Genomic DNA, 20,040 nt, shown 5'->3' on the forward strand with positions numbered 1-20,040 from the left:
CTAGACCTGAGTCTTAAGAGAGAGAGATCAGTCAGTCAGTCTTTTATCACTCACCACAAGGTCTGTCTCAGCAAGGATTCTAGTGACACCAGACCAGCTCCATCTCAGTTGACTTCACCAGAGAGAGTTCCAGCCAGAGTCCTCCTCAAAGAGAGATCCAGTCAGAGACTGTTTCAAAGGGCCTCTCTCCAGAGCCTCCAGAGGGATAGAATCCCCTCAGAGGAGCTCCAGTGAGACCTCCTTAGAGATTGTCCTCCAAGAGCTTCCCTTCTCCAGAGCCTCTCTCAAGAGATTCTTCCCAAGCGATCCTTGTAAGAGCTTTCTCCAAAAGGATTTTTTTTCAAGAGATTCTGCTTTTTCTTATATAGGGGGTTTTCTCCTATGTCACCTCCCCTAAGTCCTTACATCTACCAATCACAGTAGACGTTTTCCAAAGGACAACCCATTCTAAAAACACTGCTGGGTCGACTAATCCCCTCAGTAAGTCTGAACCAGAGAAAACACAGCTGAGTTGACTAATCCCCTCAAGAGAAAACCTCTAAGTAAGTTTTCACCTCTTTGCTCCTGGCAAGTTTATAAGTTGCCCGACCTTTATAGGTACCTAGCATCCCATTGAATCAATTCTAAAAACAGGCATAGCTCAAAGAACTCTCTGCCTCATCATAAGCATGGGTCCAAGTACTTTCATTGTTTAGCAAGGAGTTTTCTCCCCTAAAGCAGTCTTAAGTACAGGTGGAGTAGAGATCCTCCCATTTCTGATCCTGGCGAGTTCTCACAGTCAAAATGGGGAATGTTCCCAGTAGGGAATTGTTCCAATTGAGAATTCCCCATTGGGGAAAATTTTTAACATTCACAAGTCTGAGAAATTTCAAGATTTACAGTTATAACATAAAAGCTAGATTTTCATATTTACCTCTATATTCAACCTGTTGGATATGTACTTTTGTTTGAAGTAAGTGAAGAAAATTTGGCCTCACACAGATAAGCAGTTAAAAAAAGGGAGTACTTTAAAAAGCAAATATTTTGGTATTATTATCAAAAATAGCTCTGAACTTACAAACACCCTGAAAGGATCTTGTGGACCTCCAAGAATTCCTGGACTATACTTTGAGGATCACAGATTTATAGAATGGTCATTGTGTTTTAAAAGAAAAAACCTACTACTTTCTCCAAGTAACATAAGGCAAAACAGTGTATCTCCACAGCTCCATGTATAAATGACACCTCTTAGTGCAGCTTCTATTTGTCCTTCCTCATTTAAAGGTAAACAGGGGAACATCCCCAGGCAAATGTATAGTTTCTTAAGTTTGTCTCCTGGTTCTTTTATTTTCTTCCCTCGTTTTATCAGTAATATCTCCCCCTTCCACTTCTCCCCTTGTCCCCCCAAGTTCATGTAACAATGGGCTCCTATTTTTAAAATTCCCTCTTGTCTATTAAAACAGGAATGAACTCAGCTGTCTTTCTAGGAGCCTGATGGCCTGACATAAATCTTCTTGGTTTGTATCCCAAGATGACTTATCAGACCATTTCCTGTTTTGTGGAGGAAAAATGGGCAGAAAGAGCTACTTCAGAACATTAGCATTTTGGAAAAACAGCTGAATAAACTGTCTTTGGCTTGAAAGAGTTTGTCAAGTATACATAATTCCAAAACTTCTTTTCTACATGCAAGATTTTTGTTTTATTCAGAACAAGCCTGAGTGTATAACATATAAAATCATCTAGTATTTCTGTTACTATAAAAACCATTAACCCAGTACACTTACTGGTAATTCTGTTTAAGGAAAAAGGGATTCTTGAAACCAAACTTAAAGGTAGCATCTAGGACCTTAGTGCACTCCCAATAGGTTATCTCCATTAAATCTTTAATTCTATTTCTCTTATACTAATGTTGTAGAGGTAGAGACACCTATAGAAGAAGATGCTAGATGGTGTCAAGTTTCTTTGCTCTAGAATTGAACTAGTCCAAATAACTTCACTTTCTTAAAGGTAGATAACACAAAGTACAGGCTCTTCAGGATCCTTGCTCAGAATCCTTTGCTACTTGGAAGCAGTTTTTTTCGAAACTCTTACCTTCTGCCTTAGAAGTGATACCAAATATCTGTTCCAAGGCAGAAGAGTGGTAAGGGCTAGGCAATGGGATTATATCACTAGCATATAAGAATCTGATTATCCTAAGAGCTGCCATTTTGATGATTTCAACATAGTTGAACTTTGAACTCTTAAATGTCTACATCCCCCTTTTTTGGGGGAGGGGAAATCTAAAATTCAGATTGCCAAAAATGTTCTGGATATTAGCTTCACTGTTTCTGCTCTTCATCAGGTAAGGCCCAATGTGAATCTCCTTAAATGCAGTTTTTAATATTCTTCACCCAGCTGTAGCAATAAATGAGGAAAATATGGCTGATTGCATCTGGCCAGTCCTGGGGATTAAGACAGAAACCTGAATTTTGGAGGTTCATAGTACTCCCTTTTTCCCTTCAGCATTCCAAACAGGAAATTATCTGTATAAAATTAGTCTACTTTTAATGTCTATGCAGCAGGGAAATGGCAGAACCTTGCACTAAAGTGCATATTTTTTGGTATCCTTCAGACAGAAATTGTGGTCAGAACCATTGACTTGAAACTTCTGTATGTACTTTCTTTCCTTCTTCAAAACTCTTAACTTCATTCTTAGAAAGAATCAATATTATATACTGCTTCCAAGTATAATAATTAAAATAGTGGAAGATATAAATTGTAGTAGATAAAAGAGTGGATGGCTTAAATAGTGACCGCAGAAAATATATTTTCAAGACAGTGTCTTGTTTTTAAATCAAATATAAGGTGGTCGCCAGGGAAAAATTCCCAAATATGAAATATACCCAAGTCAACTGGGTTTTATAGAGATTTTAATTAATACAAATGAGGAATTAAAGAAAGAGAGAAAGAGAGAAAAAGGAATAATGGGAAAAGGGCTATACCAGCCTAGGCCAGCATGAGCCAGCCTAAGCTGAAAACCCTAAGAGAGGGATCAGTCAGTTTTTTATCCACTCACCACAAGATTTTGTCCAAGCAAGATTCTAGTGTTCAGAGAGACACTAGGCCAGCTCCATCTCAGCTGACTCCACCAGCTCCATCTGTCTATCTCTCCTGAGGCCTCCTTTTAAAGGGAATTTTCTCCTATGTGACCTCCCCTAAGTTCTCACATCTACCAATCACAGTAGACATTTTCCAAAGGACAGACCATTCTTAATTCACACCTAAGAAGGCTTACATTTTTTATTAAATTCACACCAGAAAACCTCTGAGTAAGTTCTCACCTCTTTGCTCCTTGTAAATTCACAAGTTGCCTGACCTTTATAGGTACTTAGCACCCTTTTGTATTAGATCTAAAAATAGGCACAGCTTAAGAACTTTTGCCTTACTATAAGTATGGGTTTAAATATTTTTCATTGTTCAGCAAGGAGTTTCTTCCCTAAAGTATGCTTAAGTAGGGGTGGAATAGAGGTCTCACATTCCTGATCTAAGTTCCTTCATTGTTTAAAATGGGGAATGGTCTTAACCAAATCTTAAGAAGTAGGGTCTGAGAATTTTTGAGGTTCACAATCCAACCTTATGAAGTAGGGTCTGAGAATTTTTAAGGTTCACACAAGGCAGAAGAGTGGTAAGGGCTAGGCAATGGGAGTTAGGTGACTTGCCCAAGGTCACACAGATAGGAAGGGTCTGATGTCAAATTTGAACTCAGGAACCTCCTATCTCTAGACCTGGCTCTCAATCCATGGAGCCACCTAGCTGCCCCCTAAGAATGTACTTTCTATGTACTTTCTTCCATGGGCTTCCTCAGTCTAAATGCAGTGCCCTATACACAGTCTATTTTTCCAGGAGGGATTAGGGTATTTTTTATCCACAGACAAAAAAAATGCTTAACTTTCTATACAGATGTCATGATTATGTACATTTGAAATATAAGTGGTTGGTCAAATTGACTGGGGTGGTCTTTGTGGTTTGGGCTTTGTAATTTACTATTACCTCCCCCTTCTCCCCAAAGAGAGAGGCCAAATTGGAGGACAGAAAGTCATTCACTCAAGGAGAGGTGGATACTTGCTTTCCTAAAACAGTGATTTTCTGGGGTCAAATGCATCACTGCTGTTGTGAGTAGAGTTCTCCCAATTATCTTATTATTCTGGTCGAATAGTAAGTATCAGGTTAGTGGAGAGCAGTGCCACTTGGTGGTTGAATCGTTCCAGGTCTTTGGTTTCTCATGGGAGGATGGAAAGATTTGTCTCCAGTGAAGGAATTTCAGGAATTAGTAAGTAGGAGGCCCTTTTGAGTTTGGCTTCGAAAGGAAACTTGAATTAGATAGGGATAGCAAAGAGGGAAGATTAGGAGAAAGGGGAGGGGGACAAGGGAGGGAATGGCAGGAGGCTATTTCTTGGAGCTGAATCATTGATTTCTTCTAAGTCCCTGTCCCAGCACAGGTCTAATGGTAAGTGTCCTCCCTCTAGAATCTCATTTTTTACCCTTCTCTTTGCCTGAGAACATGTCTCCTTCACATATTAATTCTGGTGTGTTCCCTCTCCTGATTATATTCCATTTATCCTATAGCTTTTTTGTAGATAGTTTTTTGCATATTGTCTCTCCCACTAGACTGTGAGCTCCTCAAGGGGAGGGATTATGTTTTGCCTTTTATTTGTATCTTCAGCACCTACCAGTGCCTGGAACATAGTAGGCTTAATAAATGTTTGTTGATTGAGAACAAATTCAATTCCTCTCATCTCCCCATCTTTTTTTTTTTTAATCTTAGGATCAATACTGTGTATTGGTTCTAAGGCAGAAGAGTGGTAAGGACTAGGCAGTGGAGGTTAAGTGACTTGCCCCGAGTCACACAGCTGGGAAGTATCTGAAATCAAATTTGAACCTAGGACCTCCTGTCTTTAGGCTTGACTTTCAATTCACTGAGCCACCCAGCTGCCCCCTTCCTTTTCTCAATCTATTCAAACTCCTTCCCTCCCCCTTTTTCTTCCCCAAGGTTATCTGATATCTATTTTATTATTGTATTATTGTACATATTGCATTATATTATTATATTATTTGTCACATTTGGTTATTGACTTTCCAGAATATCTCTTTGTATTTCCAAAGTTATTTCTACCCCAGGAGGAAAGCTTCTGATAATGAAAAATGCTACCAAAACACATTCTCTTTATTCATAGTACTGTTACTGTATGAAAACTATTTGGCCACTGGGATTGGATTCCTATGAGTAGAACTTAACTGTCACTAGCAGCTCCCTGTTGCCAGCCATAGTGAATCCATGCTCAGATGGGGTTCTGATCATGGAGAAATTGTCACTTTTTTGTACAAAAGCAGAGCCACAGAGAGAACCTCAATATTATTCTGGTGCCCAAAGGGGCTTCATTCTTGTGCCTAGCCAGCCAAGCATGGCTGAGTCATAGTACCTTCAATATCTTAATGTAGCCATTGAAGAGTTTCCCCTATTACTGAGTAAATAGCTCTTGGATATCTGAGCTATAGCTCGTCTATATGTAGCCTAATAACTTAAGGCAAAGAATCAGACTTTTAAAAATCATCTTACTTGCTGGTGAGCAGCAGTTATTTGGCAAAAATGTAGTAGCTAGTGTTTTTATACTTTTAAGGGTTTGCACAGAGCTTTACATATATAGTGTCTTATTTGATCCTCACAACAACCCTGTGAATTTGATGCTATTATTAACCCTATTGAAAAAAACTGAGTCTGAGAAAAATTGGGAAACAGGATGACACACCTGTTAAGTGCCTGAGGCAGGATTTGAACCCAGGTCTTCCGAACTCTAAGTCTAGTTCTTCATTTATTATTGCTCCTTGGCTGCAAAGGAAAGGGTATTTAACTACCTGGCACAAGTAATTCATTCAGCCTCATCTCCCTTATCTGTAAAATGAGGGGGTTGGACTAAGTTTCTAAGATTCTTTTCAACTCTAAATCTATGATTCTATAACTACAGGATTTAAAGTGAAAGGACTTGGGTTCATATCTTGGCTGTGCTGCATCCTATCTGTATAAATTTAGACAAGACGCATTAGCCTTCTGAGACTTAGTTTCCTCATCTTTAAAATGGGGAGAGTGAGGTTGAATTGTCCAATTTGTAAGGTCTTTTCTAGCTCTAAATCTATATCCTATGATCTAGTTATTTGTCAAATAATAGAGCCTGTTACCAGGATGATTCAGTTTTCCAAAATGAAGCATTGCAAGTTAGAGTAACATTGTTAAACTACTGAGGACTACAGCAATTTTCCTTTAAAAAAAAGTTTCTATGAATATATTTTCTTTGAGAGCCGAGCCAGTGGTCTCTCAGAGGTGTTAGGGGTAAATTTTTGTGTTGAGACTGAACATATTATTTAGTGGTCACCAGAGATTTAAATTCTAAATCCCAATGAAATACTCAAGTCAGAATGGAATTTTATGGTGGTTTATTTGCAATAGAAGGAAGAAATTAAGAAGAAGGAGAAAGAGAGAAAGAGGTAAAGATCTACTTCAGCCTGACCTGAGCCAGGGGGAGTTCAGAGGCCTCTCTGCCCAGGGGCCTTCCCAGAAGATTATATCTAGCTTGGCTTCCAGCTAGGAGGCCTCCTCCAAGATGAGGGGGCCTTCTTGAAGGCTGGAACCTTTAGAAGGGTCAATGGAAAGTCAGCCTTAACACTCACCATGTGGTCGCCTAAGGGAAGCAGTCTCAGGACCCACACTTCAGAGCTCCTCCAAGTCAAGTTTTATCACCCAAGTCCATAAAAGCCGCAGAAGCCCCTCTCACAGGAAATGACACAAAATATGAAGGCAATTCTTTACATCACCTCCTGGGTCTCATATGTACCAATGGTGGCTTAAACATGGCTTAGGACAGCCCAGGGTGTCAGTCAGCTGTCTTTGATTTGTCACTTGCTAGCACACGCAGGTCACAGACCATCCTCCCTCACATTTAATCCTTAAGTGGGGATGTATACATTCCTGGTTGCTAAAATTCTGAAGACTAAGCAGGGTGGAGTAAATCTAAAGTTCACAGAGGGGAGGGCCCTTCTGTCTAGATGTGATGGTCCAGTTGAATAAATGATGAGAGACACTGTGTGCTCAATCCTGTGTTTAGGCATCACATAGATTTCTGCCATGCACACACAGAGTTTGCATTTATTTTATAGGTTCAGTGAGTACATACTTTTCTGGCACACAATCATTTCTCAACATACATATTTCCATAGAACAACAGACACAAAATCTAAGGAGATAGTCAATGAAACATTGTTGCTATAACAGAAATAGATGAATGACATAAACAGGGTGATCTGGATGTTAGTTCTCCCTGATATGTGGGATGACCAGCTAGGAAAATCACTGTTGTTTTTGATCAGCTTTCACAATCAATCACAATTACTTAGGATATGGGTAACAGCATTTCACAGCTAGGCACAGGGTTAAAGGGTAACTTTAATACAGATCAGAACTGGGATTTTCCTCAATTTCCAAGTTGTATATTTCTTGTGCTCAATTCAGGCACCTGGCAAGGTTGCTTGGTTATGAACCAGCGAAGTATGTCAGTAACTTGTATTTCAAAGGAAAGATTGATTTATCTGTTATGTTTGGCCTGCAATGGGTGTGGAGCATTTAAGTGTGCCTCTCCTTGAGAGAGAAGGGAGGGGTAGTGGGTATTGGTCTTTAGGTTTTAATTCTGTGACTGTAATCTTTTGGGGAAATTATCCAGGTGATATATGTATTGATTATTTCTCCTTATTGGGGAGAGAATAATAATTATAGAAATTCCATTTCCCTGGCTATGACTCTGTCAGACAGCGGGGGTAAGATGGCTCTCCACATAGTTTATTTTATCACCATAATTCCCCCAGTATTCTTTCTTCTCCTACTGTATTACAATTTCAATGGTACTATTTCACTTTCTGATTTTCTGAGTGAGAAGAATGTTGGCAACAGAGGGGTAAGAGAAAATTAAAGCTTACTCTAGAAATATTGTCAAATGATATAAATCTGGTTCTGTTTTTTTATTGTGTAGGCTACCTCAATTGTCGAAGTTCTCTGTCTTTGTGTATTTTTGGGGCGGCTTGTACAGTTTGCAAAAGTCACTCCACGCAAAGTTTTCTGGAAGGATACCAAAAACATCTGTGTCATGCTAACCATAATGGTGAGTCTTATGTGTTGTGTCTTAAAAGGTTTGGCAGAGGGAAATAACAGATGTAGCTGCTTGGTCTGTTCTGTATGAATTTCCCCCCATGGACAAGGACGTAAAACTGGTCCTTCCTTATTAATGAAACTTTACTAATATCCTCATTTGCTTTTCAGTTTCTACCAAGCCATTATGCTGCTTGTGGCTAGGAAGTTGTGGTTTGGTTGAAATTTTGGGGAGAGGGAGAATTATAGGTCAGTCCAGAGTTTGTGAAATTTGTTCACTCTGTGTCTCCCTTCTAACAATTTAATATGAACTTTCACTATGTCATTTACAGAGGCCAAACTTAGTGCTTGGCTTTGTGGTCTCTCAGTGCAGTGATTCATATTATAAGTAGAGGAAAACTGGAGTGGGAAAGAGAAGGGAAGATATTATAAAAGTTTGTGGAAACATTTCTCAAATATCCTATCGTCAGAGATGGTGAAATTGATCTTTAGGGGGAAAATGGATTTTAAATGATAATCCTTTGCTTTTGTAACCTACATTTCCTGTATTCTTCCCCTTATCTCCTCCCAGAGTCTCATCCTTTATTACAAGGATTTTTTTTAAGACAAAAAAGGAAAAAGTCAACACTTTCATACTTGTAGTTTTGTAGAACTTTTGAAGAAACTAATCCTTAAAAAAAATTATCCTAGTATATTATTATTCTTATAAGTTACGCTTATGCTTTAAACAATAAAATCCTTACCTTCTGTCTTAGAATTGATAGGATTAGGGGGTTAAGTGATTTGCCCATGGTAACACAGCTGGGAAGTGTCTGAGGTCAAATCTGAATTCAGGAACTCCCGTCTCTAGGTCTGGCTCTCTGTCCAATCAACTACTACCTGACTCCCATCCCCTTTCTTTTAAAAGAAATCTTATATGGGCCTTCTCTTTTTCTTTTTAGATGTTTTACTGCTTTATGCTTTACTTCTTAAAGAAAAATGTTTTACTGTTAACTGTCTTACTTTTTAAAAATCGTTCTTAGTCCCCAGTAATTGGCTCCTAGCCCAAGTTGAGCCCTTCCTTGTAACATGTCTTCAGTCAATAAAAACATCAACAAATTGACTATGCCTGAAAACATATGCTTCATTTTTGCCTCTCTAGCCTTTTGTTCCTGAGCTGAGAAACAGAATGCTTTCTGCCTCCTTTTTTAATCTTCTAAAGTCATAATTTATTCCCTGGATTTTTCCAGTCCTAAAATGAAATAAAGTAGAAAGGACTTAAAAAAAACCCACTTATACTGTTTACAAACATAATTAGGATGAAAAGTGAGAGATTTCTTTGCCATTTTCATTCTTGAAAGACAATAGGCCTGATCAGCCCAGGGAAAGCACATGCTGAGGAGCTTGAGGACTGGTCTGGTGTAAGCACTTTCCAGGGAACCTGCAGTGAAAGGAACAACCCAGAACTTACAACACCAGAGAGAACTGGCAGCTAAGGAGTGAAATCCAGCCAAATACACTATACATGCACCAAGGGGAACTCAAGGACAGTACTCCTTCCACCCCAGAAGTGAGCCTCAGCATATAGACAAGATCACAAAAAAGCCCCCTTCAAATGAGTAAAAGACAAAGAAAAGGCCTGACTCTGTAAAGCTATTTCACCAAAAGGGAAGACCAAAATTTAAGTTCAAAAAAGGACAGCAATGCCAAAATGGAAATGTGTGACCCCTCAAAGGCAAATGTGAAAGAATGTCAGGCCCAGAATGAACTCCCAAAAGACCTCTAAAAGAGAACCAAAAAATAAATAATAAGAGACTTAGCAGAAAAATTAGGAAAAAATGGTAGAATCAATAGATTCCTAAAAAAGGAACTACAAAACCTCAAATAGAAAAAATAACTCTGAAAAAAGAAATACAAAGCATCAAAGAAGAAAATGGCTCTCTAAAAATTAGAATTAGATAAACAAAAGCTAATGGCTCCATAAGACAGTAGGAAATAATAAAATAAATTAAAAAGAAGAAAAAAAGGAGAAAATCTCAAACATCTCACAGGAAAATTTGCAGACAGGAGAGATAACCTAAGAATCATTAGATTGCCTGAAAGCCATGCTCAAAAAAAGATCCTCGGCATCATATTGCAAGAAATTATGAGAGAGAACTGCCCTAATCTTCTTGAACAAGAGAGGAAAATAGAAATTGAAAGAATCTAACAATTACTATCTAAAAGAGACCCCAAATTTAACAATCCTAGGAATATTATAGATTCGCAGGAGAATATACTGTAAGCATCCAGAAAAAAAAAACAATTCATATATTGGGGAGCTACAGACAGGATTACATAAGACCTAGAAGCTTCTATATTAAAGGACCAAAAGATGTGAAATATGATATTCCACAAGACAAAAGATCTAGGATTACAGCCAAGAATCACCTATGCAGGAAAATCAAGCACAGTACTCCAGGGGAAGAAATATGCATTTAATGAAATAGGAATCTTCTGAGCATTCCTGATGAAACAACCAGAGCTGAAAAGAAAACTCAGTGATCAAATACAACATTCAAGAAAAGCATAAAAAGAAAAGAAGAAACTCAAGGGGCTCAGTGAGGCTAAACTGATCACATTCCTACATGGGAAAGTGTTAACTAGAATACTTAAGATATTAATGACATAAGAGATAATTAAAGTAATCAAGAGAAACAATGGAATTAAACTAATTGAATTACTACATGAGGTGATAACTAAGATATTTAAGGTATCTTTGATATTTGAAGTACCTAAGGTACCTTGATTACTTAGGACTTAAGGAATGGAAGATATTTAAGAATTTTATCACTATTAGACCAGAGAATAGGAGCAGACATAGCAGATATCAGGGAGTAAGTTGAATATGATTTGATTTTTTAAAAAAGCAAAACAAAATCAAGGGATAAGAAAGAGAAATTCAGTGGAAAAAGAGAAAAGGAGAGAAAATTGAGGATAAATGATCTCACATGAGGAAGTACATAAGAATCAGTGGAAGGGAAGGTGAATGGGTGGCAGACAGTGCTTGAATTTTACTCTCATCAGAACTGGTGCAATATGGGAATAACATTTGCATGTGTTAGCTATAGAAGCCCATCTTACCATTGAGAAGTAAGAAGGGGAAGAAGAATAAAAAAGAGAGCTGGACAAAAGGGAGGTTGAACTTGGGAGGTGGCAGGTATAAATAAAAATATTTGTGAACAGTGAAAGGCTAAAATAAGAGGAAGAGAAGGATACATGGGAAGGGGGGGTAAGTTAGAAGAAAGCACATAGTAACTATAACTGTTGATGTGAATGGGATAAGCTCACTCATAAAATGGAAGAGGACAGCCAATCAGATTAGAAATCAGAACCCCACAGTATACTGTCCACCAGAAACACATTTAAAGCAGGAGACACATATGAAGCAAAAGTAAGGTGCTAGAACAGAGCCTATGTTTTAGCTAAAGTAAAAAAGCAGGGATAGCAATTATTATCTCAGACTATTGTAATGGAATACTACTGCATCATAAGAAATTATAAACAGTTGATCAAAAAAATCTTGGGAAGACTTATATGAAGATACATAGTGAAGTGAGCAGAACCAGGAGAATATTGTACACAGTAATAGCAATAAAGTACAATGATCAATTGTGAATGACTATTATCAGCAATGCAAAGGTCCAGGACAACTCTAAGGGACCCATGATGAAAAAGGTTATCTATGCTATAGCAGGTACTGGTGAAGTCTAAATGCAGATTGAAGCATGCCATTCTTCACTTTTTTTGCTACATGAATTTTTCTCTAGTGTAAGTTGTATGTGTCTTCTTTCATAGCATGATGAAATGGAAATATATATTGTATAAAAATACACGTACAATCTATATCATATTTAAAAAAAACAACCCTTACCTTCCATCTTAGAATCAACACAGAAGGGTGGCAAGGGCTAGGCAATGGGGGTTGTGACTTGCCCAGGATCACATAGCTAGGAAGTGTCTGAGACTAGATTTGAGCCCAGGACCTCCCATCTCTAGGTTGGACTCTCAATCTACTGAGCCACCCAGCTTACTTTTGCTACAAACTTCTATCATTTTACTTGCCATCTTGGGGAAGGGGAAAAGTTTAGGGAGGGAGAGAACATGGATTGCAAAATGTCAGAAAATAATTATTCAAAATTGTACTGACATATAAACTAAAAAAAAAACCTTTAAATTAATAAAAAGAGAGAAAATAAGTCTGTAACAGATATGAAACTTTAATCCATCTAAAATAAAATATTTAGTGCTAGGCATATATCTTATCTCATCAAGGGAATTTTAAGGTCCATGAGAGCAAAGACTGAGGCTTTATTTACTTGTTTCTCTCTTTCCTGTTGCTTTCTGCATTTATTTTGTACATATCTTATATATACTTATATATATGTACAAACAACTCATGGACATGTTTATTTTGTATTTCATATATATATATATATATATATATATACATGTTGTCTCCCTTGAGCACCTTGAGGGCAGGGAGTTTTATTTTTATTTTTTTATCTCTAGAATAAATGCAGACACTTTATAAAGACTGATTTGCATTCCTTGGACCTTGGATATACTGGACACTCAATAAATGACTTTTTTGTTCCTACCTTCTATTTCTCTCCCTTCCTATTCTTTTTCTTTTTCTTTTCCTAAGGTTGGGTTTCCCTATCTCACTTGGGCTAGAAGTACAACAGTTACTAGTGAGCTCAATACGAATGCTGATCAGCATGGAAACTTTAACCTGCTCCATTTTCCAACATGGTGTAGTCCACTCCTCTGTAGGCAGCCTGGTGGTTCCCCATTCTCAGAGATCCATCATAGAAAAGCCAGACTTTGAATAGACACCTGATTAACTTTGCTCTTACTCCAGCTCAGAACTCAAGTAATTTATCAACTTCAGCCTTCCCTAGTAGCAGAGACTACAGGCACGTGAGCCATCATGCCCTATTTTTGTTTTTCATCAAACATTTGAGCAACAACTACAGTCTGGGACAATATCTACTAATTGATTTATTTACTTGATTAATTAATCCTCTTATCTCTGGGATAAAATAAACTATAGCCTAAGCCCACCCCAAAGTGACAAAATCTGAATTAGAAAGTATAAATTATAGAGATTTCACTGCCTTTTAATGTTTTCTCCCTAAAACTATTTATTAGCCCTTTATCCTTCATCAGCCCTCTTTTAACTTCTTGTTTTATTTCTTTTGTAGCTGACCTTAATAGATCTAATTATTTATGGATCTCTTAGAATCTTTAACATCCGCAGTGTTCGATGGTCAAGATTCCTAAGGCCTCTCTTCTTAATCAATTTTCCTGAAAGCCGTCAAGTAAGTGGATTGGCTTTATATGTTATAGATGTTTTTTCCTCAAATAGACTTAGCCTTTTTCTTTCAAGGAGAAGTCATTGTGGTAGTTTGGGGTTGCATCAAGAATTAAAATATATATTTGTCTTGGCAGATTCGAAGGGCCTTCCGAAGTATCCGGAACACTTTACCAGAGGTTCTCTATGTATTTCTCTTGCTCATGTTCAATGTGTTGATGTTCTCTCTTATGGCCTTGAAATTGTTTGGTGATAGGTAAGGACCTTGCACAGTCTTCTCTTTTGGGCACTCATACATTTGAATTTTCCCTTATCCAAAAAAAATCTCTTAAATCAGAAGTTGACTTTTATCATTGGATAATTACAACCACATTCCTACAAAGTCAAAAAACATAGTTATGGGTACATTGTTCACTTTCCTTATACTTGTGTGTATGTCTTTTTTCCTCTCTCTCTCTAGGAATCTTAAAACGGTGGAAGGAGTATCCTATTTTACAAATATTCTAGATATAATGTTTGATCTCTATGTTCTGGTGACCACTGCTAACAGCCCTGATGTCATGTATGTATTTTACTATTTATCTTTCAGTATTTTAATGTCAGTGCTTGGGTTTAGTCACCTGAATCCAAGTACATATCAGTAGAGATAGTTTTTCAGATGGGGATCTCCTGGCACAAGACATATCATGAGAGGAATGAATATTTTCTGTTCCTTCCCTTCCCTTCCCTTCCCTTCCCTTCCCTTCCCTTCCCTTCCCTTCCCTTCCCTTCCCTTCCCTTCCCTTCCCTTCCCTTCCCTTCCCTTCCCTTCCCTTCCCTTCCCTTCCCTTCCCTTCCCTTCCCTTCCCTTCCCTTCCCTTCCCTTCCCTTCCCTTCCCTTCCCTTCCCTTCCCTTCCCTTCCTTCCCTTCCCTTCCCTCCCCTCCCCTCCTTCCTTCCTTCCTTCCTTCCTTCCTTCCTTCCTTCCTTCCTTCCTTCCTTCCTTCCTTCCTTCCTTCCTTCCTTCCTTCCTTCCTTCCTTCCTTCCTTCCTTCCTTCCTTCCTTCCTTCCTTCCTTCCTTCCTTCCTTCCTTCCTTCCTTCCTTCCTTCCTTGTCATAAAATAGACGCTAAGTACTGGTTGCAGGACAGAAGAGTGATAAGAGCTTAGGCAATGGGGATTGAGTGACTTGCCCAGGGTCACACAGCTAGGAAGTATCTGAGGTCATATTTGAATCTAGGACTACTCAGTTCCAGGTCTGGTTCTCTATCCACTGAACTAGCTGCCCCTTTTTGTGTTCTTTCTAAATGAGTAGTGGGATAGTGGAGATGCTATGATCTTCATTTATTTATTTGGTGGAAGGCATGAATAGTGTTTGAAATGTATTTTTGAACATATATTTGTTCAGCTAATTTATAAATATAGAAAAGTCTTGCTATTAGAATTTGACTTCTCTCTTTCAGAGACACATGCCATACAGATTCTGATTCTTTTTTTAAAGGAAAAGTCCAATCTGCTATGATCATGAGTGCTGAGGAGTGCAGGAATGATTCCACAAGGCTCATCCAGAGAGGATAAGCCATGATGGATTCTGTAAATCTGAAATGGAAAGAGAGGAGACTCATCCATTCAGCATTTATTAAGTACCTACTATGTTGAGGGTCTCCCAGTACAACCATGGGATACAATGACATCTAAGAGATATTCTCTACTTTTAAGGAACTTCTGGTCTACTAGGGAAGATAAGAAATGGGACACAGATAAAAATAATAAGAGATTAATAATAATGATAATAATGATAAGATGTTGTGGGAGGGTCAAAGAAGGAGAAACTTCCCTTGGTTGGTGAGATTAGGGTAAGTTTGGTGGAGGAGGTAACATTTGAGCTGAAACTTTGAGAATGAATGAACTTTTATTAATATATAAGCATCTATTAAGCTTTTTCTATGGGATAGGCACTTTACTATGTTCTAGAGATACAAGAAAAAAGTGGAAAACTCCTTACCCTCAAAATATTTACATTTTCTAAGGTACAACAAGATATGTGCCTAAAAATAGGTGCAAAGTAAAAATGTGTATATTAAGGATATAATCATGTAAAGCAAGGGGCAGATAATGAAGTGTTGACCTAAGTATAAATAGGTGCCTATATTCTGTATTGTTTTACAATGTGGAAAAAAGTCTCTATTGGAAGAGGTCATTAAAATTGAGTGAGTCTCTCAATTTGAGTCAGGGAGTAGAAAAGCACTGCAAATAGTCTTCCAAGTAGGAAGCAGCCAACATGAGGACTATATGAGGAAAGAACTTATTGAGGTCTTGCATTATAAGAGGTGTGAGTTACTTTGGCTATGTATGTTCCCAACATGAGTGCTTGACTGCCATTATGCTCTCAGTTCAGCTGACTCTTCCTATGGGCTCAGGGGAGTCATTAACTGTTAAAAGGAAGTGCATTGTGGCCTCAGACACGTTCTAGCTGTGTGACCCTGGGCAAGACACTTAACCCCCATTGCCTAACCCATAATGGTCTTTTGCCTTGGAACCTATACACAGTATTGACTCTAAGATGGAAGGGAAGCATATTGGTAGGGACCAATCAGTTACAGTTCTAGGAATGTAGAATTCCAGGTATCCTTGATTCTGAGGGTAATAGTTGCTTTCTGAGGAGATAGTCCAGAAGAGGGTAATATAAGGTAATATAAGGGGCTTTTCGGAGGGGAAAGCCATTAACAACTGATGGGAATTAGGAAAGGTTTCATGTAGAAGTTTATGCTAGAAAGGAGTTTGGAAGGAAAAGTGATTCTAAGAAACAGAGTTTGTAGGAAGGATATTAAGTGTAAATGGATCAACCATGAATAATGGAATAGGGAGTTCATGCTCTTATAATCTGATGAATTCATATTCTTATCATCACTCCCTTTACTATAAATACTCCCTTTACCAGTATAGATTACAATTGCTTCATGCTCCATTCTGTGTGATTATTTATCTATAGCTTTTTATAAACTAACTAGAGAGAATGCATCTAACATACTGTACTCCACTTCTAATTCTTTTAATATTTTGAAGAAGATAAGGCAGTACCCAGTATGATGTTCTACTTTCTTTCTCCCACTTGTCTACCTCCCTTTTCTAGTTTTATAAATTCTTTTTTCATTATTATTTTATTTTATTTTTTACCAATTACATGTAATAAATTTCCACATAAATTTTTCAAAGTTATATGATCCAAATTGTCTTCCTCTCTCCATCCTTCCCACTCCCAGAGCTGGCAAGCAATTCAATCTGGTTATACATATATTATCATGCAAAACATATTTCCATATTGTTCAATTTTATAAGTAAACAATCTTATAAAACCCAAACCCCCAAATATATACCCAAACAAATAACTGAAAAATCATATGCTTTTTGTCTGTATTCTAATTTTATATGTTCTTGATGATGAAAACAAGAGCTGATTTCCAAGTATTAATTATTATCTGACTTTTGGTAAATAATATGAATTAATAATTGACCCAATTGCTATTTTCATGACTTGTTCCAGCACTAGTTGGCTCTCTGGGAGCAGAAGTTAGGGTCTACCCAACAGTATGAATACATGAGGAAGATAGAAAGAGAAATCTAGCAGCTAAGACATACTAAGATGCTATTGAAAACATTGTCATAGTAAAACCAGAAGAGTATTTAAATGAGGAGGATAGTGAAGTCACTAAAAAAAGTGACCAGCATGAAAACTATATTCAGCAGGACTGAAGAAGTGGAATAGGCAGAGGGGAAAGAATTTGTGGTCAGTTCTGAATGATAAGATTTAAGTTATGACTCCACTGATGAGTGACGGGAATGGAGCTGAAGAAGGTCTTTGGTGTTGAAGTTGGAGGGTCATTCACATGAATGCTGATGTTCAAAGCTTGATGATAGAAGGGAAATATAGAAGTTTGTTTAACTTTGTAAAATCAGACTATTGTTGGACCAGATGATCTCTGAAGGGATCTTCTAGTTTTGAAATTTTGGGAATTCTTAAAGGAGAGGTCTATAAACCACTTCAAAGTGAGGGAAAATACCTGACAAATTCATTCTGTTTGTATCTCTGTTTATGAAGTGTCATCAACTCATAGCTTGATTACAGGTGAAGTAATCACAGCAGAATGTTTTCTGAGCCTTTAGCTTTCCTATTAGAAAGTGGAAGGTATGGGAAATGGAGCCATTCTTATGGAAATTCAAAAATATGAGCCCCAATGTCTTTTTTTAAAAACCTTTACCTTCCCTCTTAGTACCTGCTCCAAGCAGAAGAGTGGTAAATGCAATAAATTAGGGTTAAATAACTTGCCCAGGGTCACAAAGTTAAGAAGTATCTGAGGCCAGATTTGAACCCTGGACCTCTTGTCTCTATCCACTGAGCCACCTACATGCCCCCACAATGGCTTTACTAGAAGGCAGGACATCTCTTATTGACATGACATAATTATTTATCTTTTTAAAAATTGTCATTCCTATAATATCCTCAGTAATGGATTAATTGGCTAATTTTTCTTCCCCTACTGCATATGTTATACAGGATTAGGTTGCTAGTCATGGCACATACTCTGTGTGCTACTTTAAAAGTCCTGCTTGAAGTAGATTCTTTTTTTTTTTTTAAACCCTTACCTTCCATTTTGGAGTCAATACTATGTATTGGCTCCAAGGCAGAAGAATGGTAAGGGCTAGGCAATGGGGATCAAGTGACTTGCCCAGGGTCACACAGCTGAGAAGTGTCTGAGGCCAGATTTGAAGTAGATTCTTAACCAGAATCTTCTTGTCCTTCCTCTACACCATTTCCACTTAGTCAAATCTGATCGTTTCTTCAACGTCCAGCTCAAATGTTAACTCCTCATCCTTAAACTCTCTGATGTTGTGGCTTCCCTATGATACTCTCTCTTTCCTCTCTCTTCCCTGGAGTCTTATGACAATACTCTGTTTTGGTTCTCTCTTACTTGTATGATCATGTCTTCTCATTATTCTTTGGTAGATCATCATCCATGTCCTCCCCAAGGTTCTGTCCTGGTTCTTCTTCTTTTCTTCTCATTATTCTTTCTTTAAGTGACTGTATCAGCTCCCATGGATTCAATGATCCTACCTATGCAGATGGAGCACATATCCAGCTCTCTTCTGTCCCCTAAGCTCCAGTACCATATCCAATTCTCTGTTAGACATTTCCAACTGAATGACTTGTAGGCATCTCAAACTCACCATGCCCAAACCTGAACTTGTCTTCTGCTTGTGCTCTGAATGTCCCTTTTCCTAATGAAGGCACCACAATTTTCCAATTGCTCAGGTTCAAACATTCCAAGTAGTCCTGGATTCTTCCCTCTCCTTCAATGTCCAATCAGTTGCCAAAGTGTTTATAAATTCTCTCTCACATAGTCTCTAAGTTCTTAATAACCATATCCAGAGGAAACACTGTGGGAGTAAAAACACCAAAGAAAAACAACTGCTTGAATACATGGGTTCAAGGCACATTGTTGGGGATGTAGACTCTAAATGAAGATCCTAGTATAAACAACAACATGGAAATGGGTTCTGATCAAGGACCCAATGAAATTGCATGTTGGCTGCAGAAAGAGTGGGTGGAGGGGAGGGAGGGAAATAATGTGATTATTGTAACCAAGGAATAATGTTCTAAATTGACTAAATAAACTTATTCAGATGGAAAAAAGTTCTTAATAAATATTTTACTGCATTGGATTTTTAATACTAGATATTAGCAAGTTCTTAAACTAAGGGAATAGAGCCAAACTGGGTTCTGTAAAAACCAAAAGCATCATGGGAGATTTTTTAAAAATGCAGATATTCTGAAATATTTAAAGTCTGCTTTCTGTTCTAGATTTTTTACCCCCAAAGTAACTGCTTGCTATGCCAATAGGAATTCTGATGTGCTGCTTGTTCCAGGAACATATTAATATTAAAAGCAGATACCTAGAGAGGTAGCAATTAACCAAAAGGAATAAATAGATGATGATGTAACAAAAAAACCATCTCTTCCACAAGGGGCTCTGGCTCTGGACTCATGTTCAGACCAGCTTCATTCTTAGGGGAGTCTGGGCTTTTAAGAGGGGTGCAAGGCTCTTTCTCTCTTGCTTTTTATGTCCCTCACACACCCAGGAGTCCCAGAGAAAATCACTTAAGACTTTGATTTACCTGATTTCTTAGGATTCCTCCTAACAGTAGTTATTCAGGCACTCAAAATTTAGTGTATATCATTGGTTCTTCTACACAAAAGAAATGTTCAAAAGACTCATGAATGCTGTAACAAAATCCAAAATCATAAAACATGATACCATAATTCACAAGTCCTAATCTCCTGGAAAGTCAATCCTCAAATCTCCAAAAATCTGAAACATTTTATTGGATGCTAACTAAGCCGTCCTTTTACCTTCATCTCCACAACTGCCTTGATGTTCCTGTGTTCTGGCAAGCCAGATTTGGATCAGAGTCATCCTCTTGACAAGAGTCATCTTCTATGAAAGCAGCATAGTTGCAGAAAACTCTTGCTACCAATCGGGTTTGATGGAGGGTCCTAGGAACTCCTGATCTCATGAACT

At 37.9% G+C, this 20,040-nt stretch overlaps 1 protein-coding gene across 1 annotated transcript in view; it reads left to right on the top strand.

Annotated features, from left to right (window-relative positions):
• Positions 1-20,040, top strand: part of LOC100033211 (two pore channel protein 2-like) — a 59,247-nt gene that overhangs the window by 17,957 nt on the left and 21,250 nt on the right. The window contains exons 4-7 of the mRNA XM_056813762.1: positions 8,034-8,162; positions 13,375-13,491; positions 13,622-13,740; positions 13,945-14,046. Of these exons, the coding sequence (XP_056669740.1) occupies positions 8,034-8,162; positions 13,375-13,491; positions 13,622-13,740; positions 13,945-14,046 (467 nt within the window). The remainder of the gene's footprint in view (positions 1-8,033; positions 8,163-13,374; positions 13,492-13,621; positions 13,741-13,944; positions 14,047-20,040) is intronic.

This window comes from Monodelphis domestica, chromosome 1 (assembly GCF_027887165.1).
Source record: "Monodelphis domestica isolate mMonDom1 chromosome 1, mMonDom1.pri, whole genome shotgun sequence".
NCBI classification, from domain to species: domain Eukaryota; kingdom Metazoa; phylum Chordata; class Mammalia; order Didelphimorphia; family Didelphidae; genus Monodelphis; species Monodelphis domestica.